We start from the raw sequence: 26,903 nt of genomic DNA, 5'->3' as shown, positions 1-26,903 counted from the left end.
ACATGTACTGCGATGTATTTATATAATGATATTGTGTTGTCAAGTGATTACGAAAACATGCTCACAAGCATTTCAGTGAGAAGCGAGGTTGTGGAACAGTTTGTCTCTGTCGTGAGATCAACTCCACCCCTTTCATGCTGAGTCTGCGCACAGTGATTTTTCAGATCAACTGGGCTTCCGGACGCCTAGACTGATTGCACAGCTGCCGCCGAATTTAAAGAGACAGTCGATAGTTTATTAAAATAACATAATCAGCGACCATTGTCTCAAGGGTTATTTTCCGAATCTTCAGTCTGCCGTTGCTCATCTTTAGTCAAAATTGTAATCAATAATGGCATTCAATCAAAGTCGCATCGAGTAGTGCCCGGCTTGTCATTAGGCTACACTCGGCTGGATTTTCCCTGTGCTGCGGACTGCTGGCTAGTCAACTAAAGGTTGCTAGCAGCAAGGGAGCTTGACTATCCGACGAAGAGCAAGATTTGTCGGCCAGCCAACACCAGATATACCGAGCTTACAGCTAATCAACTTGCGGTGGCTTTCAAGCCTCCTACCGCCGGGATAATGGCGAAGATTCAGACCCACAGCAACACGAAACCAATAAACCAAATTCAAGACAAGGCCTATGTTGTTCAAAAACAAGTACAACAACAACACTTTCAAAAACTGAAGGTAAGAGACGGGGACAAAAACGAGAAAAGTCCTCTCATAGTCAGAACCATTTTGTGTTCGTCAGATGCCTTTCTCTCGATGCTGCTAACTAGCTAGGCTAGCTACTGGTGTTGAATGGAATGCGTGCCGATGGCATTAACAAGCTCGCTATTTCTATTTCGTCAGCATTTGCAATTTATTTGACATTTTCCATTGCTGTTTTGCCGCTGGGCATTACATTTTTTAAAATATTTAACTAGTTAGCTGATGACTGAGCAGCTAGCTAGCTAACTCCTCGATTGTACGAAGTTCCTTCTTGCTCCCCTTTTCCAGAACAAAGTCGAGGACGAAGCTAGCGTAACGTGCTAACCTTCGCTAGCTACTAATACTAAGCACACAGTCAATGCGATATGACATGTTTACTACTTTAAACGTGAACCACTAGTAGTGTTTGTGCGTTGGTTGTTCAGATAAATTGGTTGTATGAGCACTATGGCTGAGAAGTAAACGACATCTTAAGAGGTAGTTTTTTGCGAGGAACCACTGCAGTGGTGTGTCCTTTCTGTTCGCCCGATTGTCATATTGTTATAACGAGATTGTTGCTGGTGAGCTGGAGACAAATTCAAAGCATTGCAAACTGACATTGCATCTTTGATCGAATGCAGTATTATTCTTTTTCGGGTTGATAGTAGATTTGTCAGCAATGGCAATAATTAGGAGACGCACAATAGGGCCATTGTTCAATAAATCTGTATTAAACTACCTGCCCAGATTCCTGACTGCTGCATCTAGGATGTTGAGAGAAAAAACGTCATGTGAATGATATGTTGTGTCTCCGGCAAGTGTTAAGTTAGCGGTGGCCACGGAGCTGGGTACTTCTAGGAGAGGTTGTAGCTGACTGATTCTTTTTCCTCTCCCCAGGTGGAAGATGCCCTATCATACCTGGACCAAGTCAAAATACGGTTCGGAAATGACCCGGGAATATACAACAAATTCCTGGACATAATGAAGGAATTCAAATCTCAAAGGTATGATGTCACTGTATATGACAACAAAACGGCATCCTTGATATTTTTTTATATTTAACAAATTGGTTAAAAAAATAAAACGCGATCTCTGTCCTTCCTTAGCATCGACACTCCAGGCGTTATAAACCGAGTGTCGCAGCTCTTCCACGGACACCCAGACTTGGTTTTGGGATTCAATGCCTTCCTGCCCCCGGGGTATCGGATAGAAATACCCAAGAATGGAATGGTCTACCTGCAGTCTCCCTTCTCTGCCCAGGTTAGAGTTTGAATCTGTGTTTTCGTGAGACTCGGACTCTTGTCTGTTATTAATGTGCAGTAGAGTTGGCAAGTGTATATGAATGGATTGAATGGCACATTCATTTGATTTCCATCACATGGTTCTTCCCTCGCGTCTTTTTTAGTCAGCTTTCTTCAAGGGTCAGGAAAGAAAGAAAAGGCTGTTTGTAGTGAAGTCGCTGAATTGTCTTGTCTCGAACACAAGTTGCCTTCAGTTGATGAGATTGTGTTTACTTTGTGTCTACATGTTATACGGCAGAAGCTGAAAATAATCCATGCTTGATGTTTCCCAAATAAGTTTATATTGTATTTATTAACTTGACGTAATGGCACAGTGGACACAGACCTGATTCCCAACCCGGGCCCTCATGTCTGGCTTAACCCTCCTTGTATCTACATTTACATTTAGTCATTTAGCAGACGCTCTTATCCAAAGCGACTTACAGTAAGTACAGGGACATTCCCCCCCCGAGGCAAGTAGGGTGAAGTGCCTTGCCCAAGGACACAACGTCATTTTGCGCAGCCGGGAATCGAACCTGTAACCTTCAGATTACTAGCCCGACTCCCTCACCGCTCAGCCACCTGACTCCTTGTATCTGAGCTTGTGCAGCCTCTAAACAGTCTTGTGTCTGGACCAGGTGTCCCCAGGCCAGGGTAAGAACATGCCCATTGCCGTGGGCAGCGTGTCCACTAGTGCCTCTGCTGCCCCGGAGGCCGGCCCTGCCCCCAGCGAGGCCGTGGCCTCCCCAGAGAGCCTCTCCTCGTCCTCGGGGCCCCTGGAGGCACCCAGCAGACTGTCGCTGCCCCTGCCCAGCAGGGAGAGCCAGGCCCAGCCACCCTCCTCCTCCGTGTCCCCTCCGGCCTCCGAGCCCAGCCCCGTGGAGTTTGACAGCGCCATCAGCTACGTCAACAAGATCAAGAACCGCTTCCTGGACCATCCCGAGATCTACAGGGCCTTCCTGGAGATCCTGCACACCTACCAGGTACAGTGGAGGATGGTGTGCTGCGCTTCCCTTGAGAAATACTCCTACCAGTCCACCCCTGTCCTGAGTGTACTGTTATGTGTTCATGTTATTCACACGCCTTATCTTTGAGGAACTGGGATGTGCCCATATGGAAATACAACTAGTGGGATATTCTACACATCTATGGGTGTATATCATCAGGAGAATTCGCAGTCCAGTTTTGCTGGCTGTGGTTTTAGACAGGTTTGTTGTTGTAACAGTATCTAGGCCAAGGCCACATGGCAGTGCAGTTGGATAATACTGTGGAGGCAACTATCACCCCACAGTGCCTCGGACTAGCTAACAGTGTGTGTGTGTTTTGGTCCTTTCTTCCTAGAACTGAAGGGGAAAAAGTCGCCTGCTTTTTCCCTTTGCTGTGACTTCAACTTCAAGCGCTGACATTCCAGCACAAAGCCCTTCCTCAGGGCTGAAGTGTGGGAATTCTAGTCACAGGAAGGGGAGAAGAGTGTTAGTTTCTGCCTCAATAGTCAACACTGAATCTCCATGACCTATGTGTTTTCTTTTTATTCATGCTGTGTGTGTGCGCGGGGGTGCGCGGGGGTGCGTGTCCCTCTATCAGAAGGAGCAGTTGGAGGTAAGGGACAGTCGCGGGCGCGGAAGCAGTGGGATGACGGAGGACGAGGTGTTCTCCAAGGTGGCCAGCCTCTTCAAGGGCCAGGAGGACCTGCTGGCTGAGTTCGGACAGTTCCTGCCCGACGCCAAGAGATCACTGGTGAGCTCGGTCAAGACGCAGAGAAATGCGTGAGCGGCTAGGATGACTTGCAACATTGATGTTTTTTTGCATCCGCGATGACATGATGTTTAATGAAAAATATATCTGGTCTCCCTCTCTCTCTCTCTCTCTCTCTCTCTCTCTCTCTCTCTCTCTCTCTCTCTCTCTCTCTCTCTCTCTCTCTCTCTCTCTCTCTCTCTCTCTGTCTCTCTGTCTCTCTGTCTCTCTGTCTCTCTGTCTCTCTGTCTCTCTGTCTCTCTCTCCAGTTCACAGGCAGCTCTCTCACAGGGAAAGACCCCCTGAAGAGGCCTGAAGAGGACGACCTGAGCAAGCAGAGCAAGAAGAGACCCAGGCCCATGCTTCTGCCGCACATGACCCCCCTGCTCAAGGTAGGCCTCCTGCCTGGCCGCACCCTGCTCCTCACAGGTGGACAGGGCCGGCTCTAGTCTCCAGGATCCTCGCTTGCTCACATCTCCTGCCGTTGCCTCGGAAACACAACCCAGTTCGAAAGGAGAGTTTATTTTTTTTTGTAATGTTGTAACCTCTATGGTCTCCATTTTCCCTCCATTTTTCTCTCCCCTTGTCCAGAAAAAAATGAAGTTCTCATGTTCCAAAGACCAGTCCTTTGCCGCGGTTGGAAAGCATGGAGTCCTGAGAGAATTCACCTTCTTTGATAAGGTAGAGATAAGGATTGTGCAGGGGAATGGCAGTCGCTTCACCCCCCTCCCTCCCCCACACCGTTTATCTGTTGTCGTTTGTTCTGGTCTGGAATGTGACACTGTTGTTGCAGGTTCGCCGCCTGTTCAAGAGCCAGGAAGTGTACGAGAACTTCCTGCGCTGCATCGCCCTGTTCAACCAGGAGGTGGTGTCAGGATCAGAGCTGCTCCAGCTTGTCACTCCCTTCCTGGGGTAAGAGGACCTGGGGGGCTGGGAAGGGGACCTGGGGCTGGGGACCTTGGGTTTGGTGAACCCTCCCTGGTCAAGGGAGTAGGTGAGCCCCTCAGAGTTCAAAGCCTTTCATTTTACCGGTGTACAGCCTCCTGGGAGGAGGGAGGTATTTGGAACAGTGGTAAGCCGCCAGGCCTTTCTGGCCAAGTGTCCAAGGAGACATTCCCGTTAACACGTGTGTCCGTGTGCCGGTGTGTCCGCGGCAGGAAGTTCCCAGAGCTGTACAGCCAGTTCAAGTCGTTCCTGGGGGACAAGGAGCTGTCCCACGTGCTTCCAGGGCTAGCCGACCGCTACATGGAGGGGGGCGGGGGCCGCGAGGTGGACTATGCCTCCTGCAAGCGCCTGGGCTCCAGCTACAGGGCTCTGCCCAAGACCTACCAGCAGCCCAAGTGCAGCGGACGCACCGCCATCTGCAAGGAGGTAGGACCCCGCCCCGGGTTCTGGAAGGTTTCGGCAGTTCAAAAGGACTAGCGAGGGGAAAGCGCATCATGACCTGTGTGTGTGTGTGTGTGTGTGTGTAGGTGCTGAACGACACGTGGGTCTCTTTCCCCTCCTGGTCCGAGGACTCGACCTTCGTCAGCTCCAAGAAGACCCCGTACGAGGAGCAGCTGCACCGCTGCGAGGACGAGAGGTTTGAGGTACGTCTCGCCGTTCTAGAACCGTCCACGGGTTCTAGAACCGTCCACAGGTTCTAGAACAACCCCCGACAAGGGGAACACGTCTCAATCACCTCTATACATTATATTTACATTTAGTCATTTATCGGACGCTCTTATCCAAAGCGACTTACAGTAAGTACAGGGACATTCCCCCGAGGCAAGTAGGGTGAAGTGCCTTGCCCAAGGACACAAGGTCATTTGGCACGGGTGGGAATCGAACCGGAAACCTTCTGATGAATAGCCAGACTCACTAACCGCTCAGCCATCTGACCCCTCTTTAGGACTCCCAAGGTCAACTGATAACTGTCCTCCCCTCCCCCCCCCCCCCCCCCCTCTCCCAGCTGGATGTTGTCTTGGAGACCAACCTGGCCACCATCCGGGTTCTGGAGAGCGTCCAGAAGAAGCTGTCCCGCCTGTCGCCGGAGGACCAGGACCGCTTCCGGCTGGACGACTGCCTGGGCGGCACCTCCGAGGTCATCCAGCGCCGGGCTGTGTACCGTATCTATGGCGACAAGGCCCCGGAGATCATCGAGGGTCTGAAGAGAAGCCCGGCAACTGCCGTGCCTGTAGTGCTGAAGAGGTTAGCACACACACACACACACACAGATCTCTCTCCAAGGTGTCGGCATGGACCCACCCTCTCCTGTCTCTCCAGATTGAAAGCCAAGGAGGAGGAGTGGAGAGAGGCCCAGCAGGGCTTCAACAAGATCTGGAGGGAGCAGTATGAGAAGGCCTACCTCAAGTCTCTGGACCACCAGGGGGTCAACTTCAAACAGAACGACATGAAGGCCCTGCGCTCCAAGAGCCTGCTCAACGAGATCGAGAGCGTCTATGACGAGGTAGGTCCGAATACGGCAGGTGTCTCCCCTCTGAGGGACTAACTTAAATAAACAACTTCCCCATCATGGGCGATCCACTCTCACACACACTTCCTTTTTTAAAAGTTAAGTGCTCACATACAGAGAACCTTCTGCGCATTTAAATGTGATATTTTGTAGCAGATGCTTTTCATCCAAAGCAGCGCACAGGTTTTTGTCTGACATTTATCTTAACGTGTGTGTTCCAGCGCCAGGAGCAGAGCACGGAGGAGGGCGGCGTGGGTCAGCAGGGGCGTGACGGCACGGGCAGCGGTGGCACGGGCTCGTCCTCGCTGCCCAGCGAGCCCCACATGGTGTTCACCTACGACGACAAGCAGATCCTGGAGGACGCGGCGGCGCTCATCATCTACCACGTCAAGCGGCAGCCCGCCATCCACAAGGACGACAAGGACCACATTAAGCGCATCGTGCAGCACTTTGTCCCCGACCTGTTCTTCTCGCGCCGCGGCGAGCTCAGCGACACCGAGGACTGGACGGACGAGGAGGCAGAGCCCGAGGACCACGGCGAGCGAGGGGAGGGCGGAGCCAGCGCGGGGAGCGGAGGCGGGAGCAGCAACAGTAGCAGCACGGCCGGAGCCACGGCAACCACCGGAAATCAACAACAACAGCAGCAGCCGCCGCCGCAGGGCCCGCCCCAGGGCCAGCCCCAGCAGCTGAACGGAGAGTCCAGGAGAAGGCGCTGCAGCCCTCCTCAGCCCGCCGCCAACGCCGACACAGACTCCGCCTCCCAGGGGGCGGGTCCTCCCACCAACCCCGGCCCCGCCCCCCAGGAGGGCGTGGCTGAGAAGGTGGACCTGCGCGACCCCGAGGCGGAGCACCAGAAGGAGATGGACGGCGTTTACAACCTGCTGTTCGTCAACAACAACTGGTACTTCTTCCTGCGGCTGCACCAGACGCTGTGCTCCCGGCTGCTGCGCGTGTACCGGCAGGCGGAGCGGCAGCTGCTGGAGCACCGGGCGGAGCAGAGCCAGGAGAGGCTGCTGATGGCGGAGGGGAGGAGGGACAAGGCCAGCGACCTGGCCATGGAGCTCAGACTCAAACAGCCCAGTAAGTCTGACCTCTGACATTCTTGCTTGCGTGTCTGTTTTTAAATGTGTAATTGTTGTACTAGACACGTGATGGAAGGTTAGCAACCTGGTCTAGGAAGATGAGGAAGGTCTTTGTACACACACACCAGATCCAGATTGTCACTGTGTGTGTGTGTGCAGGTGAGGTGGAGCTGGAGGAGTACTACCCTGCCTTCCTGGACATGGTGCGCAGCTTGCTGGATGGGAACCTGGAGTCCACCCAGTACGAGGACACTCTGAGAGAGATGTTCACCATCCACGCCTACATCGGCTTCACCATCGACAAGCTCATCCACAACATCATCCGACAGGTAGGGGGAGGAGGACTGGCTTTCAGAGGACTCTCAACTGTGTGGAAACAACCGCAGGCTCATTTCTGAATGTTGGAATGACTGATTAATCATGATTGAAATACCATATCCATCTCCCTCTCTCCCTCCTCCCCCCCAGCTGCAGCACCTGGTCAGTGACGAGGTGTGTCTGCAGGTGGCTGAGCTCTACCTGGCGGAGAGGAAGAGGGGGGCGGCGGGTGGAAACCTGTCCTCCCAGTGTGTGAGGGCCGCCTGGGAGACCAGCTACCAGTGGAAGGCCGAGCGGGTGATGGCCGAGGAGAACTGCTTCAAGGTGGGAGGAGAGGACCGGGAGAGACCCCCGCAGAGGCAGTGAGATGGGATGTTTGCTAATGGTTTGTGTTAAATTCCAGGTGATGTTTATCCAGAACAAGGGTCAGGTGACCCTGACCATTGAGCTTCTGGACACAGAGGAGGCTCAAGCTGACGACCCGCTGGACGTCCAGGTACACCCTAGGGTCAAGTTAGTGGGGAAGTGGAAACACTGGTTGACTGGCCAAGCTGGCTAGCTGAGCTGACTGCAGTTGGCCCTCCATAACCCCCGCCCCCTCCCCTCCCTGCCCCCAGTGTTTGTCCAGCTACATGGAGCAGTTTGTGGGGACAGACTCGACCCTGTGCTCCGGAGGAGAGGGCTACTTCTTCAAACCAGTCTTCCTTCCCAGGTGAGACCTTCCACAGCTGTTCTCACCTCCCCAGGACAGCTGCACCATGCTGGAATACCCCTCTCAAGTGCTTTGACTGTTCCTGACACACTCACCTTTCTCTCTGTCTCTGTCTGTGTGTCCCTACCTCTCTCTGTCTCCTCGTCCCTACCTCTCTCTGTCTCCTCGTCCCTACCTCTCTCTGTCTCCTCGTCCCTACCTCTCTCTGTCTCCTCGTCCCTACCTCTCTCTGTCTCCTCGTCCCTACCTCTCTCTGTCTCCTCGTCCCTACCTCTCTCTCTCCTCGTCCCTACCTCTCTCTCTCTCCTCGTCCCTACCTCTCTCTCTGTCTCCTCGTCCCTACCTCTCTCTCTCTGTCTCCTCGTCCCTACCTCTCTCTCTCTGTCTCCTCGTCCCTACCTCTCTCTCTCTCTCTCCTCGTCCCTACCTCTCTCTCTCTCTCCTCGTCCCTACCTCTCTCTCTGTCTCCTCGTCCCTACCTCTCTCTCTCTCTCCTCGTCCCTACCTCTCTCTGTCTCCTCGTCCCTACCTCTGTCTCCTCGTCCCTACCTCTCTCTCTCTCTCTCCTCGTCCCTACCCCTCTCTCTGTCTCCTTGTCCCTACCTCTCTCTCTCTCTCCTCGTCCCTACCTCTCTCTCTGTCTCCTCGTCCCTACCTCTCTCTCTCTCTCCTTGTCCCTACCTCTCTCTCCCCTCCCCCAGGAACCTGCGTCGGTTCCGCCGCTGGCAGGTTCGCCAGGTGGAGGCGATGCGCTGCAGGAGGGAGTGGCAGAGGCAGCTGGGCGTGGAGAGTGCCGGCAGTCTGGAGTGCCGCTTCAAGCTCAACACCCACAAGATGGTGTTCGTCATGAACTCTGAGGACTACATGTACCGCCGGGGCGCGCTGGTCAAGGCCCGCAAGGTAGGCGAGGGGGAGGGGGTGGGAGGGGTAGTAAATATGTAGACATGAGCAGAGAAGGACTTGGGAGTTGTTCAGGAAATGCGTTTGTGTGTGTGGTTCGGTACAGGCTAGAGATGAGAAGGCTAAATGCTAACTAGCGTGTGGATAGTCGCTAATGTCTGTTGTAGGGCTGAAGGTTTTCATTCATTCTCCCTGGCCCACTTGCCCTTCTCCTGTTCTGGTCCTCTTAGTAGTTGGGTAGAACCACTTCTGCCTGCTGAGCTCGCAGCTTGGTCGATAACGAGCTCCGCTGAAAACCAGAGGCTGATCACTGCAGCCACTCGTCCACTCTTTACCCTCTCCTCTCATCCTTGGTCTCTCCTCTCATCCTTGGTCTCTCCTCTCATCCTTCGTGTCTCCTCATCCTTTGTCTCTCCTCTCATCCTTGGTCTCTCCTCTCATCCTTGGTGTCTCCTCTCATCCTTTGTCTCTCCTCTCATCCTTGGTTCTTTCTCTCGTCCTCCCTCCAGTCTCAGCACAGAGTGGCCGTGAAGCAGCACGAGCGCTTCAACAAGTGGCACCAGGGCTGGCTGGCCAATCATGTGAGCGCGTTGGCTGATCGCTCGGTCCAGGATTGGCTGCTGGGCGAGGCGGAGGAGGACATGATACCCTGCAAGACCAGCTGCCTGTCCACACAGATCAAGGGTCAGCCGGTCAACAGATACCAGGTTCACTACAGCGGCAGTAAGCCCCCCGCCTCACCGTAGACACGGATACACACACACACACACACAAGCACTCTCTCTTTCTCTCTCTCTCTCACACACACACATATACACACTCACAAGCTGCAGTCTGATTGAGCTGTTGAAGGCCTGTTTGGCCGCTAGGTGGCAGAGACATGTTAACACAGACACACCGCCCCCTAGTGGTGGTCAGACATGATGGAAGGTGGTCCTACAGGAAGGAGGCCTGATCGCCGACAAATAGGAGATTCGCAAATAATTTGTTTCAGAAATGTGAATGTCTCTTCTTATTGTTTTTTTTTTTCTTTTGTCTTTTAAACAAAAAAAAAAAAAAACAAAAAAAAAAAGTCAGTCGTAGTTTTTACTAGCTTTTGAAGCCAGAGCGCCTTCCGTTTGACGTGTTTATACTGAGATGTCCAGATCGCCACTACCGTCTTTTGTACAGTACAGCCCGGCTCTAGGAACTGTGTGTGTATGCATATATGTACACAGCAAGTAAAGACGGTATTTTAAATACGTACCTACGGAGGTGAATATAAGGAGAAACTCAACTGTAAGACGATGATCCTCGCAGCCAACTCTTTTTGATGTTTGTTTTTTTTCTGTGTTATTTTGTTGATTTTCGTTTTTATTTTTTGTCTCGTGACTTATCTAAACAAATGATCGCCAGGGGCACTTGTGGTCCTCACAGTTGATTGAAATTTGTTAATTTTATGAACCATCAGAATTATGTACCATATTCATAATTTCACCAAATCTTTTTTTGGTCTCTTGTCTTTTTTGCATACTGAAATTGAAAATAAAAACAAAATATCAGTGTTAAAAAAAAAAGAATGTATAACATTTATCCTGTATCAGTTATCATGATGAAATAAACAACCTAGTTGTGAACTTCTTAAAAATCGTCGTCTTTTTTTTGTCCGTCCATTCCCCATCTAATGTCTTTGTTTAACTACACGTCCACATAGTCTGAACTTAGACCGGACTAAAAGGTTGTAGTTCTACGAGAAATGGAAGGCCAAGGTTAATGCAGGGTTCCCGCGGGGTCAACATTCTGAACTTTAAATTTAAGGCCGTAAAACTTTTTAAAAACAGCCAGATTTTCATCTAAGGTCTTAAATTTCCTAGTCTTTTTTTTTTTACCCTTAAAAAGTATGGAGTCGTAGCCTGCAAAGCGGAGCTCCAGAGTTCGAATTACGGGAGGGCTTGACCCCCCTAATTAAGACTTGGAAGCCCCCCCCCCCCCCAAAAGTTACAACTAGATAGTTCAAAGTCAAATGTTATGTTGAGTGGAGATTGTTATGATCCCTGATAGCTCAGTGGTTAAGGATGTGGGCTACTGTGTGAGGGGTCTTGTGTTCAAATCTGGCTGAACGATATTCTTACAGCTCAATTTTGCTCTTGGACTGATAAAAGGTAAATTTATTTTGAGACTCTTGGTTGAGTCTTTCCTGGTGGGACAGTCAGGTACCTGGAGAGACAGGAGAGGGGATCTGGACAGTCAGGTACCTGGAGAGACAGGAGAGGGGATCTGGACAGTTGGGTACCTGGAGAGACAGGAGAGGGGATCTGGACAGTCAGGTACCTGGAGAGACAGGAGAGGGGATCTGGACAGTCGGGCAGTGCGCTGCGGTTACAGGGATCTGGGCCCACGGATGTTTGGCACTACGCTCTGTGCTGGTTTTGAACCCAGGTCGTTGTGGTGTAGGCCCTTGTTCTCACTACACCACGGGGTTAGCGCTTACCGTCTATGAGGGGTAGGAATCTTTTGGTACCTCACGATTCGATAAATCGATTCACGATTTCTAATGAAATTGCGATTCAATATATGCTTACATAAAAATAAATACATTTTGAATCGATGTGAATCATTCGAAGACTGAATCGCGATTCATATGTGAATCGATTTTTTCCCCCACCCCTAGTACTTAGTGCTGAATAAAATGAAATTAGGTTACTAATGTGATTGCTTAATCTGTACATTAAATACATGCTTTTTCAATGACTGAATTCATTGAAATAAAGTTTTCAGAATTTCTTTGTTTTGAATATTATTTTGGTAATGTGTTGTATGTCTTAAATTTCAATCTTTATGGTCTTAATTTCTTAAAAAGGTCTTAAATTTGACTTACTGAAACCTGCATGAACCTTGTTAATGGCACGCCTTGCTTGCTTAGCTTGTGGCTGTAAAACAATTGAGAATTGAGGAACGAGTAGTTCTAATGAGTGGCAAATAAAGAGGCCGGAGTCAGGGCGAGAGTTTTAAAAATAACAAGTGGTTTATAAAACCCAGATATGACAGGATCACCAAAGTGGATACGGAAATACAAATGACAATCAGGAAAACCATTGTAGAACAGCGTAAATACACTCAACATTTACAAACTACTCTGCAAAAATGGGAGAATTGTAAGACAGCCTTTCTTAGTCTTGTCTCTTTAAAACACAGATCCACAGTTTATCTATTTTCGTTTCAGTTTTTTTTAAACGTTATCAAAGTACATCCACCTAGCAACTACGTATTACTGTCACCGTTGTCTACTTGAAAGAGAATACAACATCGATAAGAGTGGGATTGAAGATGCAGAGATCGAACAGCAAGCGGTAAAAACTGTCAAATCATCGAGTGGCCAAACTACACCCATGAGAACCAACGAAATGTCGGGGCTTGCGCTCGTCTTGTTATCATTCACAAACTGTACAAACTAAGGTAACCCATGTCAGCGGGCTATACTGCGGCTCTCTGACCAAGTCTCATCATCATAGACAGGTCAGTTATAGATTATGTTATTATTACTGGTTCATAAAGCACTAATGCCTTGAGTTAAATAACAGCTGGTCTCAGAACAGTGTGTGTGTTAGCCAGCTCCAGGCTCAAAAGACTAAAGGTAAGGAGCTGACAGGCTGGTCTGAGAACAGCATAGAAGTATCTTGTTATAATGTCTATCTTCTGGACTAGGGTCCGCCACGCTTGCCACCCAAATCTCTACCTGCCTCTGGTTGGTTCTCAACCCTGGTCCTCAGGGAACCCCTGTCCTGCATGTTTTAGATGTGTCCCTGCTCCAACACACCTGATTCAAATAAATGGGTCGTTATCTAGCTCTGGAGAAGTCTGGTAACGAGCATGCATTTGAATCAGGTGTGTTGGAGCCAAGGAACATCTAAAACATGCAGGACAGGGGATCACTGAGGACCAGGGTTGAGAACCACACAGGTCTGAAGTCCTGAACACACAGGTCTGAGTATATCAGACGTGATCGCGCAAACTTCGTCGGCAGTGCTTACACGTCCTAAACGCCCGTCACTGGACTCGAACTCGGCACCACCGACTCCACAAGCGCGACCGCTACCAGCTACACCAACGAAAAGTTTGCTTCTCCCCGGTGCGGGTGGTCTATGATTCTGAGAAGTACACAGGTGTGCATTTAGGGTGACAGGGTAGTGAATGAGGGCGCACAGTGCGGACCTCCATGTACCCTCCCCTCTTCGAGCCCTGGACGCAAACCCCGGGTGATGGCGGAGTCAGGAAATGAGATAGATGGAATCACCGACAAGGTACGAACCAATCACAATCCAGAATTTACTTTCTCTTTTCTTCTACGTTTTAGTTTTTTTTTGTTGGTATTGTTGGTTTTTTACAAACACGATTCAACAGGTTTTACACATTGAAATAATGCAGGATTGTGAAACAGTTTTTAAAAAATCGCCTAAAATACTGCTTGTTTTTAAGAGCTAAACATTAACATTGTCATGGTTGAAATCAATCACTGTTTCAGCCACAATGAGTGCTCTCCTGATACACGTCATGAAAAATAAATTAAGATACATTATGTACAATGAACAAGGGAAGCAGCATGCAGGAAAGACATTCGGCAAAGTCTTACGAAAACAATCCTCTTTAGGGAGATAAGGGCAGTGCTGTCTCGCAGTAGACAGTTATAGACTCTGAAACAGTGTGTGTGTTTGTGTGTGCACATGCATGCATGTGTGTCTATAAATAGGTATGCAGGCATGTGTGTTCATAACAAGGAGGGCTGTCCATTGCTTCAAAAAGCCTAAACAGTAAAAGCGTTTGGGGGGAGGGGGTAACATGAGCTAGCACCAGGAAAGCAGTAGAAGGCAACTGAAGTTCATGCTGTATAATAAACACACAAACGATAAAAAAAACTGCTTGATCGCAGACTGGCTGGCTGGTGTCATCTCAGAACTGCATGATGTCAACACAGCCTAGCCAGAGGGAGAGAGGGGGGGAGAGAGAGAGAGAGAGAGGGGGGAGAGAGAGAGGGTGAGAGAGAGAGGGGGGGAGAGAGAGAGAGAGAGAGAGAGAGAGAGAGAGAGAGAGAGAGAGAGAGGGAAAGTGTGAATTTGTGTCAGTGTGTGTGTGTCTAAGTGGGAGAGAGCAAGATGTGGTGTTGGAGATAGAGGAAGTGTCACACAGAGAAAAGAGAGAGAGAGGTGCAGGAATAGAAGTGAGAAGCTACAGCGAACATCCTTCCTCTGAGACGCAGGGAGGCCCATCTACAGAAGCCACAGCCTGCGTCCAGAGTTACAGCCGATAGAGATTGTTGCTCGCAAAGGTGAGCCATCCGCTAGTCGAACCAAGCATATAAAACAGCAACAGAAAACAAAAGGAGCAACAGTGTTAGTCAGATGTACGTTTTTCCCTCGTGTTGTTACTTGTCTTGGCAACAACAAAAAAACTTAAATACAAAATAAGAATTCATCATAGAAATATAATAAAAGTTGTAAAAAAAACTAAACAAGTTCTTACAATTGTCGCGACAATGATACAGCAAGAAATCACCAGTTTTTGTGGGGACAATTAGTGCATGGTCACAATGTAGAGACACAGGCCTGTCGCTGACCCCCAAACACGACCCCTGACCTTCTGAACAACCCGAACAGTGGGCTTTCTACTTTCGCCTGACGTTCGATGCTGAATCATGTTGGTACATTACACTCTTCTGCTCAATGCCATGTCAACATCAAGCTTCATAAACCCAGTGTTTATATTGTTTTGGAGCCTTCATGATCAAATCAGTGTCTCAGAACGTGATGGATGGTATCCCAAGAGAGACACAGGCACGGGAGGGAGAGAGCAGGGAGAGATGGGCTTCTCTACAGCATGGAACGCTGACCCACTACATTCCCAAAACCATTACGAAACACAGATCACTGGCTTTCAATCTTTTTTTCCCCTCATCATCATAAATAACAAATAAATAGAACATTGACATCAGAGTCCTTATGGTAACACAGCATGTTAGAAAACCTACAAAGGAATTTCACAGGCAAAAAAAAAAAAAACTGTTATTGAACAGTTTTTTTTTTAAACTTGATGTATTACACACATTTTTCCTGCAAGTGTTGCCAGACAGGGTCGTACACTGACTTCATCACAACTTTATAAACAACTGAACTAACCCATATAAAACAAAGAAGTAGAAAAAGGATACCACCAAGTTGAACCCAGTTGGTGTTCTTGATATGCTGTGGTTTGTCTACAGGCTCCAGAGTCCGTGCTCGGGTTAAATATTGGTTTTATATCGTCTTTGATTGAATATTTTCATATTTTTCCCTGTTGATCCTGAAGTATTACATATGTAAACAGTCGATTATTAGTTAACGCAGCTTCGAAGATTTGCAGAAAATTAATTGAAAAAACGAATATACAATCCAAAACATTATTAACAAAATGTCAACAACCTAAGTCTGTTATTAAATGAAAACAAAATGACTCATAGTAAAATCCTAGGGCAGTGTGGTATTTCCAAAGATGTGCCTGAATATATTTCCCTCTGTGTGTGTGTGTGTGTGGGTGTGTGTGTGTGTGTGTTTATCATCTGTATCAATACTGTGGTTGTGCTTCAGCAAATATGTTTATCTCAAAATCACGATGTCTGTGTGTGTGTGTGCATATGTTGTGTGTGTGTGTGTGTGTGTGTGTGTGTGTGTGTGTGTGTGTGTGTGTGTGTGTGTGTGTGTGTGAGAGAGCGAGGCAGCAGTGTGGTCGCCTCCTGAGAAGCCCAGCTCAGCTGAACGCCTCGTCGTCTGTGTCCTCGATAAGAACCTTGGTGTCTTTCTTGGACCTGAAAAACACAACACACACACACACACACGCGCACACACACACACACACACAGATAATCATACTAATGTATGCTTAACAGGTCCCTCTCTCTCTCTGCCCATCAGGCTTGAGGTCTCTCCTGGGTGTGATCCTAATGTCATCAACCCAAAAAAGAAAAGAAAAAAATATACGTGTGTGTGTGTGTGTACATTGTGCACTGGTGTGCGTGAGAGGACGTACTGCGAGGACAGCAGCGGTCGCCGTAGCGACAGGCTGTAAGAGCGCTTCCAGCTCTTCTTGCCCTGGCGGTTGCGGACGCCGTCCTCCTGGTCCATCATCTGCTCCAGCAGCGTCTGGTCGTCTGCGTTCAGGGGAGCCACCGAGATGTCCCGCACCGCGCGGAACTCTCCACAGTTATTCAGGTGCTCGTTCTCAAGACGGAAGAAGTTCCACACAAAACGCCTGAGGGGGTGGGGGGTAGGGGAGGGGGGTAGGGAGGAGGGGGAGAGGGCGATAGGAGGAAAGAGTGCATGTGTGAAAGGCAAGGAGAGTGGACCGTGAAAGAGATGAAGGTCTCAAAACAGAGAGAGAGAGAGAGAGAGAGAGAGAGAGTGTGTGTGTGTGTGGCGTCCTACCTGAAGACCTCGAGGGGAGCCAGCACGGTGGCTACGATGTCGCCCACTGAGGGGATGCTGGTCATGGTGGTCAGGGAGATCTGGATGGTCCAGGCGAAACGCAGGATCACGTCCTCGATGATGGCGCAGTAGTAGTACGCCTGGGGGGGCACAGGGACTAGTGAGTCTGTGTGAGTGTGTGTGTGTGTGAGTGTGTATGAGAGAGTGTGTGCGTGTGTGTATGACTCCTCCTCACCTTGTGAGGGTATACGATCTCCTCCCTCAGTGTGTGTGTGTGTGTGTGTGTGTGTGTGTGTGTGTGAGAGAGTGTGTGTTTGTGTGTGCCTCCTCACCTTGTGAGGGTAGACAATCTCCTCCCTCAGGAAGATGTTCTCTCCGGCCCCACCGTCGAACAGGCCCCAGTCCATCCTCAGGTCCCAGATGAGCGTGTACAGAGAGCTGACAGCCGAGAAGATGATGAGAAGGTACAGGAACATGTCGCTGTCTGAATGGCCCTGCTCTGGAACACACCAGGACAGGGGCAGTCTCAGCGTGGATCGGGGTCAGAAGGGGTTATCGGTGGTCACAATTGCCTATCCCCCTCCCTCCCTCACACACACACACACACACACACACACAGTAGAATGCAGGGCTCATGTATTTAAACAGCTATTAGAGTGTCAGCAGTGGACCGCCATGATACTCCCAACCACTAGAGGGGGCACCTTCACCTCCAATAAACAGGACAAGCAAAAGCTGACTCATGTTGTTCAATTCAAATAGGAATAATCTCTTCACATTTAGGACTGGTCTGTATATGTTTGAATTCAAACTCTTTTTTGCCTTTGTCTTTTTTCCTCACTTATAACTTCAGTGTAACTTCAGTGAGATCAAGTCCAGCGATGCAAAGTTGTTTACTTGAGTGTCGACGTCTTCTTCACTGGCTGCCGTGGTAACTGTGCTTCCCAACAGTCGCCACAGCATCCCACTGTGCCAGCTGTACTGTCATGTTGATGTGTGTCACAAGCGCCGTGTTGTGATTGGCCGACACCCAGGCCTCCCTGTCCCCTGCTGCTGCTGTATACACACTTCTCAGCCTGGGGGGTTAGTGTGTGTGTGTGTTTGAGCTATTCTAAGACTGGATCTCTCTGAGCGGACCAGCCTCCCATTGTGACAGAAAAGAGCTGTGTGTGTGTGTGTGTGTGTGTCCATGTGCCCTAACACATTGTGACAGGCTTGCATCCAACAAAGCAACAGGAGACCATGTAGTCCTCGCACGCATGGCAAAGGCACCAATCACCCCCCCCATCTCTGTTAACTAGGGGACCTGTTTAGACCAACACAGATAAGACAAATCAGTAAACCTGACAAGAGTTCATCCAGCTCTTCTGCTGTGTGATCCACTGATGCCCGTGTGTGTGTGTGTGTGTTTAGGTGTGGCAGGTTATCGCTGGGCTGGACTCTAGAGCTCAGACTTTGAACCTTGGACAGGCAACTGTGTTTGTGTGTGTGAGGTAGTGTGTGTGTGTGTGTGTGTGTGAAGTAGTGTGTGTGTGTGTGTGGGGGGGGGGGTGTCTGTGCATATGCTTTTGTGGCAGACTGGGTCGATTCATAGCCTACACGGGTGTACAAACACACACACACACAGCAGGCTGATCCATCCATCATGGTCAAATCATCCCACTGCCCTGCCCACCAGGAGACAGGGACAAACCCAGGGTCATCCCTCACAGATAACTCCCCCCCTCTCTCCCTCCCTCCCTCCCTCTTCCCTCCCTTCCTCTCTCTCCCTCAGTCCCCAGTGTGTCCCCAAGTCACCCCTGCCTCTTCCTGGCTCCCACACAGTCCATATCCCATATGTCTTACCAGTAATGTCCTCTCTGTACCTCCATATTAGTAGTATTTTAACCTCACTAATAACAAACATTTTTGCCTCCACCAAACCCTACAGACGGCAGGTAAGGCAGAAAGCAAAGTGACATCGAACAAACAGCGTGAGATGAAAACAACACGCTAAGAAACGGCCCCATCTTCATCTCATCTTCAGGAGAGCTCTTCAGCCCAGAGTCCAGGGGTAGTGGACCTCCTTAGGGCTAGCTAGCTGGCGCTCCTAGGGGTCCTTGTGGCTAGGGGCTAAAACCTTTACTTTAAGGCTACAGAGTGACTGACTCGTGCTGACTCATGCTGACTCGGCCCCCTACAGCATTATAGTGGGGGAGCTGTGGGTCCTTATGGCTGAGAGCTCATGCCGCCAGTTAAAAGGCTAGGCTAGGGCTTAGCGTGATGCTAACCGATCCATACGCTCCATTAGACAAGACCCTACAGGGCTGAGTGGGGCTTCTTGGTCATTGAGCGCTCAATAGGGGTTATCGGTGGTCACAATTGCCTGTCCCCCTCTCCCTCCCTCTGACACACACACAGAATGCAGGGAGCACCAGCAGGTCCTGGCATCCAGGAAAAGCAATCAATCCCCGCTCTTTAGTGTCTGGTTGTTTGTTATCTACCTCTGTGGTTGTCTTGTAGCGCTGCACAGGTAATTAAGAACCTGCTTTGGCACCTGCTTCCCTTGTTTTTCTATCGATTCATTTTTTTAATCTGTCTTCTCTGCTCATTTATGTATTCATCCACGGACGCACTCATCCATCTATAAATTAATATATTCATTTATTTGTACATTTATGAATTGGTTAATTTCATGTGTAGCAGAAAGCTAGCTCTCAGCGTGTCCGGTCAGTACCCCTCCCAGACACGAGTGATGGAAGAGATGGTAGAGTGGATCTGGTCTGAGCAGGGGTGAGGCAAGGGTCAGCCCATATCAGATCAGTGTCTGTGTGTGTCTGTGTGTGTGTGCGTGCGTACGTGTGTGTGCGTATCCTATCTCTATTCCAGCAGTGTACGTCCACTAGAGACTACTGTACTCTGGAGTATGTATTTCTGCCGCAGGCAAGTAATTACAGCATACACTCCTCCAGCAAGCCCTCCCTCCCATCGGTCTCCTCTAACTAGTCCATCCTCCTCTCCTCTCCTCCCTCCCTTCCCTCTCTCCGTACAGCTCCAGTCTTTTGTCCTCTGACATCCCTCGCTCCCTCCACTCCTCTAGTCCTTCGTTCATTCCCTGGTTTCACTTATTCTGGTTCATTTCTGGGTCCCACCTCTCGGCCTACAGTAGATCTCAGCCAACAGTCTCGCCATCACAAATCCCACTCCTCCTTTATCCTTCTCCCTCTCTCCTTTTCTCTCTCTTCCCTTCATCTCTTTCTTCAATAAAACCATCATAGCCTATAGCAGTATAGACAACACAACAGTATCTCTGTCCCTTTGGCCTGGCTGGTTCATAAAGGCATTCCTATGGGGCTTTATTAGCAATAGAGCTAGCGTTAGCGCCAGGCTCCCCTGCATGCTAAGCAGCTGTGCGGATAACCCTAACGCACAGCAACACATCCCACACTGATCCCCGATCAAGACTCGCCTGACGTCCTGGATCGCCTAGAGAGCCAGGATATCCTCATCGCACAACAGCTGAATTAACGTAAACAGTTAGGCCTCAAAGCTCACATCCTCGCCATCTAACACTACATTCCTATGAGTCACAATCCAACGTTATCTGGGCAAGATTCTATTTTTGCATCTGTTTTGTGTATCCGGCTAACTGGCTCTCTAACACGTTTTTTTGGCCTACACATCGGTTAAAAGCGATGTCTTGACTACCAAAACAACGCTCCCTGGCAGAGGAGCACTCCCCCAGCAGACAGAGGCAGCTCCTGCTTCGAGGGGAGAGCAGGTCCCGGGGTCCTGGGCCTCGGCCACAGGCCTGGCTGCAGGGAGGACAGCCAGAGGGCATGTCTGCACAGAGCCGGCAGAGCTGTGACGGCAGGAGACCAGCTGTGAGGACTGGGCCCCACGCTGTCGTGCTTCTGCTCTGCTCTGCTGGCTGGATGGTGCTAAAACTAGATCATATTCACATCCAGGGTACACTCTTTAATCCACCTAAGCTTTGAAGAATGTGTTCATTCTAAATAAATTAATGAATCAATAGGAAATGTACTTCAAACATCTAGTGCTATAGATAACTAACAACAAACACTTTCCAGAACACTTGGAATTTGTAGCCATGCCAACAACGTAGAGTTAAGTGATCATTTCTTGTATTCCTCTTGGTTTCATCTTTTCTTTCATGCTCCCTTCCTCCCCTCTCACTTAACCCCCTCTACCTCTCCATTAGCAGGAGGAAAGAAAGGAGGGATGGAGACTTCAGACGGCATAGAAGATGAGAAGAGGCTGCTAGCCAGGCTGGTGTCGTTCAGCCGGGAAACCTTCTAATGGTTCGCTTCCTCCAACAACCCCACACCTCTCCAACTCCTCCAACTCCTCTTTCTCCCTCCCACCAGCTTTCTCACTCTCTCTTCCTCCGTATCCGTTGCCTTCTCATGTATTTGCATTATCAAGAATGGTGGCACACACAAACACACACACACACATGCTCACGCACGCACACACACTGATCTAAATTCAAATCAACAAATGAACCTGGAGGTCCTGCTGAGATGTAACATTTGGAGGGTTGAAAGGTTGGGCTCAAGTTAGAAGGAGCTGGCATTTCCAAGATAAATATATAATTGTGCCATGTCATGGAATAGCACATTAACTCCAAACTGGCGATAACAGCTTAGCGAGTGCCTTTGAACTCAGTAGCTGGGACAGAGCTGTGAGGCTTAGCTAGGAGACAAGCATGGATAAGTGAGTCTCTGTACACTGTCTGTCTGTGATAAGACTTCTGAATCCCAATAACCTGGATCGAATTGTCCCGCTGTCTGGAGGGAAGAGCCTTGACTTCTAATGACGACATCCCGCTTGATAGTCCACTTTCTTCTCTCTCTCTTTCTCTCTGTCTGCGACCATCCCTCTGTTCTCCTGCTCTCTCCCCCTCCTCCCCCTCCTCTTCCTCTTCATTCCCTCTCCCTCCCTCCCTCCCTCCCCCCTCTCCCTGTATTCATGTGGAGATGTTGTTCCTCTCTGTCTCCTGATCGCTGCCTGAGTCTGTACACCTCCCACGCATCCTTCTACAACACTCTGCAGACAGCCGCTCAGTGTCTCTTACAGAAAGCTACAGGGAGCAACACTGTCTATCAGACAGACCAGCCCTGGGTATCCTAGGTACGGTAGCTACATGTATCCAGACTGTTTGTTCAACAAGATTGTCCCACAATCCCTTTCTGTGTGTGCCATACTGATGTGTGTGTGTCTTACCTCTGTGAGTGCTGTACAGGGCAGCGAAGGTGACCACAAAGAAGGTGGTGGAGTATTTGCCGGCGTTGACCAGGTGAGGGAATGCCCGCTTGGTGTCACGGTAACGCCTCAAACACTGGACGAAGCGGAACCAGGCGGGCAGACACTGGATGATGGCACGCAGGCCGTACGAGTAGGAGTGGCACATGTAGTCACCTGGCAGGGGAAGGAGGGGGGGAAGATAGTGTAACCAAACTGTCTGCTGATTTTGGAACAGGTGAGCATTTGTGTATGTGTGTTTTAGGCATGTGTGTGTGTGTTTTAGGCATGTGTGTGTCCTCACTTTTGTGGACAGGCAGCAGGCCGTCTCGTTCGTTCCACTTGAGCTCAAATACGTAGAAGCACACCAGGTACTCCAGGTCCATCAGAACGATCACCAGAGAGTTCAGCTGGTCAGCCAGCCAGAAGTCTGCAAACTCCACGCGGTGGAACGGAGCCGTGAAAACACGGAACTGAGGGAGGAGAGGAGGGGGAGGGAGGGAGGAGAGAGGGAGGAGCGAGGGAGGGAGGAGGAAGGAGAGGAGGAGGAGGAGGGAGGGAGGGAGGAGAGAGGGAGGAGCGAGGGAGGGAGGAGGAAGGAGAGGAGGAGGAGGAGGGAGGGAGGGAGGAGAGAGGGAGGAGCGAGGGAGGGAGGAGGAAGGAGAGGAGGAGGAGGAGGGAGGGAGGGAGGAGCGAGGGAGGAGAGGAGGAGCGAGGGAGGAGAGGAGGAGGAGGGAGGGAGGGAGGAGAGAGGGAGGGAGGAGAGGAGGAGGAGGGAGGGAGGAGCGAGGGAGGGAGGGAGGAGGAGAGGAGGAGGAGGGAGGAGCGAGGGAGGGAGGAGGAGAGGAGGAGGAGGGAGGAGAGGAGGAAGGAGACATTCATTACGAGGAGTCACATCAGGTGAGAGATCTCGTCTCATCCAGTAGGGTGGTTGTGGGGAGGGGCCTATACTCTGCACACCCCCCCCCCCCGCATACACCCCCACCCCCCGCCTCTTCTTGCTGCCCTCAGGCTCACAATGACATTCACCAGCTACTGTACCTTCCTGTACACACACACACACACACACACACACACACACACACACACACGCACGCACTCCCTCACCCTTACCTTCCCCTCACACACACACACACTCAACCTCCTCCCCCACCCATACAACTGAGCCACAGATGTCAAATGACTATTGATCCATCCCATAATATATACTAACTCCTTTGCAATATATATTCTCCCGACCCCTGCCAATCTGTGTCTGTATTGATGGTATTGATCGTGTCTCCATCCCATGGCCTTCTCTGGGACAGGCTGGTGTTGACAGCAGAGGTGTTCATTTCGAAGACAAACACTGCAGAGCCTCAGGTGGATTCAGAGGTTTGTCTTTTCATCTCAGGACATGAAATATCTGTCTGACTGACTGACTGTCTGACTGTCTGACTGTCTGACTGTCTGACTGTCTGACTGTCTGACTGTCTGTTTGTCTGTCTGACTGTCTGTCTGACGGAAGGCTCCCTCCAAGCCCAATCATGACTAAGTAACACTATAGAGAGGCTGGATACGGCCGGGGAGAGAGAGGAAGAGAGGAGGGCGGGCGAGGGGGGGGGGTGAGCGAGTGGGATGTGCTTGGAGGAAGGGAGGATGAACTGGTGATGAGTAGAGGAGAGAAAAGATGAGAGGAGGATAAAGAGAGGATGGGGAAAGGGAGGGCTTGGGGAGGTTTGGGGGGAGTGGAGAGGAGGATGGAGGAGGATGAGGATGGAGGAGGAGGAGGAGGAGCGGGGCAGCATCCTGATGGATTCATCCCAGTAATGATTGCGCGGTCACACACACAGCTCCCATGAGACCAGGCTGCATTCTATTACCCCTCACCCCTCTGGCCTCCCTCCCTCTCCCACAGGGAACCTTTCCTCTGCCCCCTCCTCCCTCCTCCATCGCCTCCCCCATCCCCACCTCCCATCAAGCTCACACAAAGAAAAGAGGAGGTCAGTACAGACATGAGATGTTGTACGGATATCTGTGTACTGAGAAGGCATGAACCTGTGCACACACACACACACACACACACACACACACACTCTCTCACACACACTCTCACACACACACACACACACACACACACACACACACACACTCTCTCACACACACACACACACACACACACACACACTCTCTCACACACACACACACACACACACACTCTCTCACACACACACACACACACACTCTCTCACTCACACACACACACCAGCAGCTTGAGCAGCCAGAAGCGGGACTTGTAGTAGCCGGTCTTGAAGGGGTTGATGAGGAAGAGGAGGATGAAGCCGTAGAAGATGAGAGGGTTGATCTGCATGGGCAGGTAGGTGAACTCTGAGTACAGACACGACAGGATGCTCAGACTCCACAGCACCCCCAGGAAGCCAGCGATCTGGAGGAAACACACACACATCAGAACCATAACCTATACAACGACAGTAAGGGCTAAGGGTCGGAGAAAGTAAGAAAGCAGGTGTTGTGTGTTGGAGGGGGGGTTAATGTGTGTGTGTGCAGACCTCAAACAGATGCTGGTGGGAGAGGTTGTGTGTGTGTGTGTGTGTGTGTGCAGACCTCAACAGATGCTGGTGGGAGAGGTTGTGTGTGTGTGTGTGTGTGTGTGTGCAGACCTCAAACAGATGCTGGTGGGAGAGGTTGTGTGTGTGTGTGTGTGTGTGCAGACCTCAAACAGATGCTGGTGGGAGAGGTTGCTCCGGGGGTTGAGCTCGAAGATGAGGACATGGTTGACCCCTGCCTGCCGCCAGCCGTACGTGTTGATGCCCAGCAGGAAGAGGAACTCAATCAGCAGGAAGCCGCCACGGTAGATCCGGACCAGGGGCCACATGTTCTCACGGCTGATGAGCACAATGCCTGGGGAACAACAAGCAGGCTCTCAGGACCACCACGGAACCTTCTAGCACCCTGGTACAGCTGCTCTCAGGACCACCACAGAACCTTCTAGCACCCTGGTACAGCTGCTCTCAGGACCACCACGGACCCTTCTACCACCCTGGTACAGCTGCTATCAGGACCGCCACAGAAACTTCTAGCACCCTGGTACAGCTGCTATCAGGACCACCACAGAACCTTCTAGCACCCTGGTGCAGCTAGACGGGGGGGAACGTACCGTGAGGATGAAGGCGATGGCCAGCACGATGAAGACTCCACAGTACAGACCCACACGGAAGGTTGTCCAGGCCAGGGCAGGCTGGGGAGGAGAGAGGGAGAGAGAGACAGAGAGACACAGAGAGAGACAGAGAGACACAGAGAGAGACAGAGAGACAGAGAGACAGAGAGACAGAGAGACAGAGAGACAGAGAGACAGAGAGAGAGAGAGAGAGAGAGAGAGAGAGAGAGAGAGAGAGAGAGAGAGAGAGAGAGAGAGAGAGAGAGAGAGAGAGAGAGAGAGAGAGAGAGAGAGAGAGAGAGAGACAGAAAGCCCATGATGAACAAGGATCAGCAGGCAGAATTCCAGACAGACAGACAGAAAGACAGGCATTGTAGTCAGTATTGTTTAAGAGAAGATGGAGCAGCCTCACCTGTGCCGCCCCTAGAGGAGGAACTCTCAGCCTCTTCATGGCCTTCTGGCGATCCCCTCCTTCCAGCTCTGCAGTCACCAGGGCCTGGGGAGCACACACACCTGGGTGAGCACTGGACCAGTCTCAGAGATGAGCTGTGGGATCTTCTCACAGGTGTGGAAGGCTCTGTGTGTGTGTGTGTACCTCAGTCTCAGAGATGAGCTGTGGGATCTTCTCACAGGTGTGGAAGGCTCTGTGTGTGTGTGTGTGTGTACCTCAGTCTCAGAGATGAGCTGTGTGATCTTCTTGCAGGTGTAGAAAGGGGCCACCTCCACCTGTCCCACGCGCCAGTCCGCCCCGCGAGGAGTCTCCAGGATCTTGTCATGCTTCTTCAGAATCTTCCGGAAGCCGGTGAAGTTCAGGTTCTAGAAAACGATTCAGAAATCAAGAGCTGAGAAGGTCGTGGGGCTGGAGTTCTCTTCGGAGTTGGGTTAGGGTCAGAGTCAGGGGTTAAAGGTGAAAGGCCCGGGGTCTAACCTGGTAGTTCTGCAGCAGGATGAGGCTGAGGTAGAACTCGGAGAAGGCCAGCTGCAGGTCCTTGATGTTGCGGTGCTTGCAGCGTTCCTCCTGGGACAGGTGGAACACGGTCTTGCGCTTACGCAGGCCCTGGGGGGCGTTGCTCTCGCGCTGCGCGTCCAGAGACGACTGCAGCTCATTCTGCAGCGTGGCGAAACGACGCTGAGCCTCAGCAAGCTTTTCTACAGAGAGGAGAGAGAGAGACACAGAGAGAGAGAGAGAGAGAGAGAGAGAGAGAGAGAGAGAGAGAGAGAGAGAGAGAGAGAGAGAGAGAGAGAGAGAGAGAGAGAGAGAGAGAGAGAGAGAGAAGAGAGAGAGAGAGAGAGAGAGAGAGAGAGAGAGAGAGAGAGAGAGAGAGAGAGAGAGAGAGAGAGAGAGAGAGAGAGAGAGAGAGAGAGAGAGAGAAAGAGGGAGGGGGGGAGGGAGGGAGGGGGGGAGGGAGGGAGGGGGGGAGGGGGGGAGGGAGGGAGGGGGGGAGGGAGGGAGGGAGGGGGAGTTTTATAATTGTGTAACAATGAACAGAATGCAGAAACACACACACACTCTACACTGCACACAGACACACTCTACACTACACTGCACACAGACAGACACACACACACTACACTGCACACAGACAGACAGACACAAGAGTTCACACAACCTGCTTCAGAGGAATGCCTGGATAACAGCAGGCCTCTGATGTCTATATTTAGAGTAATCTCCATGTGAAAACCAGCGCAGCCTGACTGTCTAGACTCCGCCCCCTCCTGTCTGCCCTCCGTGGGGGCGGAGTCATGTCATAACCAGAGGCGTGAGAAAGTCACGACCCTCCTCGCCTCGTCTGAGAAGGAAGCACTGAACCATGGGTAATGGAGTTTGTCTAAACGCAGGTGGCAGGTTGGAGAAAGGCCTGATAAAGGCAAATGCCTGGGATAAAGGGACATTGGGGACAGGGACATTGCAAAACGTT

General features: G+C 50.8%; 3 protein-coding genes across 4 annotated transcripts in view; 1 reads left to right on the top strand and 2 right to left on the bottom strand.

Moving 5' to 3' along the window:
- The window catches only part of qsox1 (quiescin Q6 sulfhydryl oxidase 1), a 146,835-nt gene that overhangs the window by 9,975 nt on the left and 109,957 nt on the right, over positions 1-26,903 (bottom strand). The gene's annotated exons all lie outside the window — the stretch shown is intronic.
- Positions 167-10,780, top strand: sin3b (SIN3 transcription regulator family member B). Of its 2 annotated transcripts, none has more exons than XM_062450462.1 (19): positions 167-669; positions 1,570-1,676; positions 1,779-1,932; positions 2,591-2,935; positions 3,537-3,689; positions 3,956-4,078; positions 4,290-4,367; positions 4,480-4,598; positions 4,844-5,057; positions 5,159-5,275; positions 5,638-5,876; positions 5,952-6,135; positions 6,363-7,221; positions 7,383-7,552; positions 7,692-7,865; positions 7,945-8,037; positions 8,159-8,253; positions 8,955-9,153; positions 9,663-10,780. In XM_062450462.1, exons 1-19 carry the CDS (start codon positions 562-564, stop codon positions 9,897-9,899), a joined length of 3,768 nt encoding a protein of 1,255 aa, XP_062306446.1. In that variant the 5' UTR covers positions 167-561; the 3' UTR covers positions 9,900-10,780. The 2 variants fall into 2 exon arrangements, with proteins under 2 accessions (XP_062306446.1, XP_062306445.1); XM_062450461.1 differs by having other exon boundaries at positions 168-669; positions 4,278-4,367.
- Positions 15,202-26,903, bottom strand: part of xpr1a (xenotropic and polytropic retrovirus receptor 1a) — a 52,056-nt gene continuing 40,354 nt past the window's right edge. Inside the window, exons 4-16 of the mRNA XM_062450177.1 lie at positions 25,913-26,133; positions 25,651-25,800; positions 25,397-25,480; positions 24,985-25,065; position 24,911; positions 24,541-24,728; positions 24,073-24,252; positions 22,132-22,300; positions 21,810-22,004; positions 16,916-17,082; positions 16,584-16,723; positions 16,189-16,410; positions 15,202-15,967 (exon numbers count right to left, since the gene is read on the bottom strand). Of these exons, the coding sequence (XP_062306161.1) occupies positions 15,910-15,967; positions 16,189-16,410; positions 16,584-16,723; positions 16,916-17,082; positions 21,810-22,004; positions 22,132-22,300; positions 24,073-24,252; positions 24,541-24,728; position 24,911; positions 24,985-25,065; positions 25,397-25,480; positions 25,651-25,800; positions 25,913-26,133 (1,856 nt within the window). The 3' untranslated portion in view covers positions 15,202-15,909. The remainder of the gene's footprint in view (positions 15,968-16,188; positions 16,411-16,583; positions 16,724-16,915; positions 17,083-21,809; positions 22,005-22,131; positions 22,301-24,072; positions 24,253-24,540; positions 24,729-24,910; positions 24,912-24,984; positions 25,066-25,396; positions 25,481-25,650; positions 25,801-25,912; positions 26,134-26,903) is intronic.

This window comes from Osmerus eperlanus, chromosome 24 (assembly GCF_963692335.1).
Source record: "Osmerus eperlanus chromosome 24, fOsmEpe2.1, whole genome shotgun sequence".
NCBI lineage: Eukaryota > Metazoa > Chordata > Actinopteri > Osmeriformes > Osmeridae > Osmerus > Osmerus eperlanus.
Note: the sequence above shows the minus strand (reverse complement) of the source record. Positions and strands in the feature narration are given on the sequence as shown.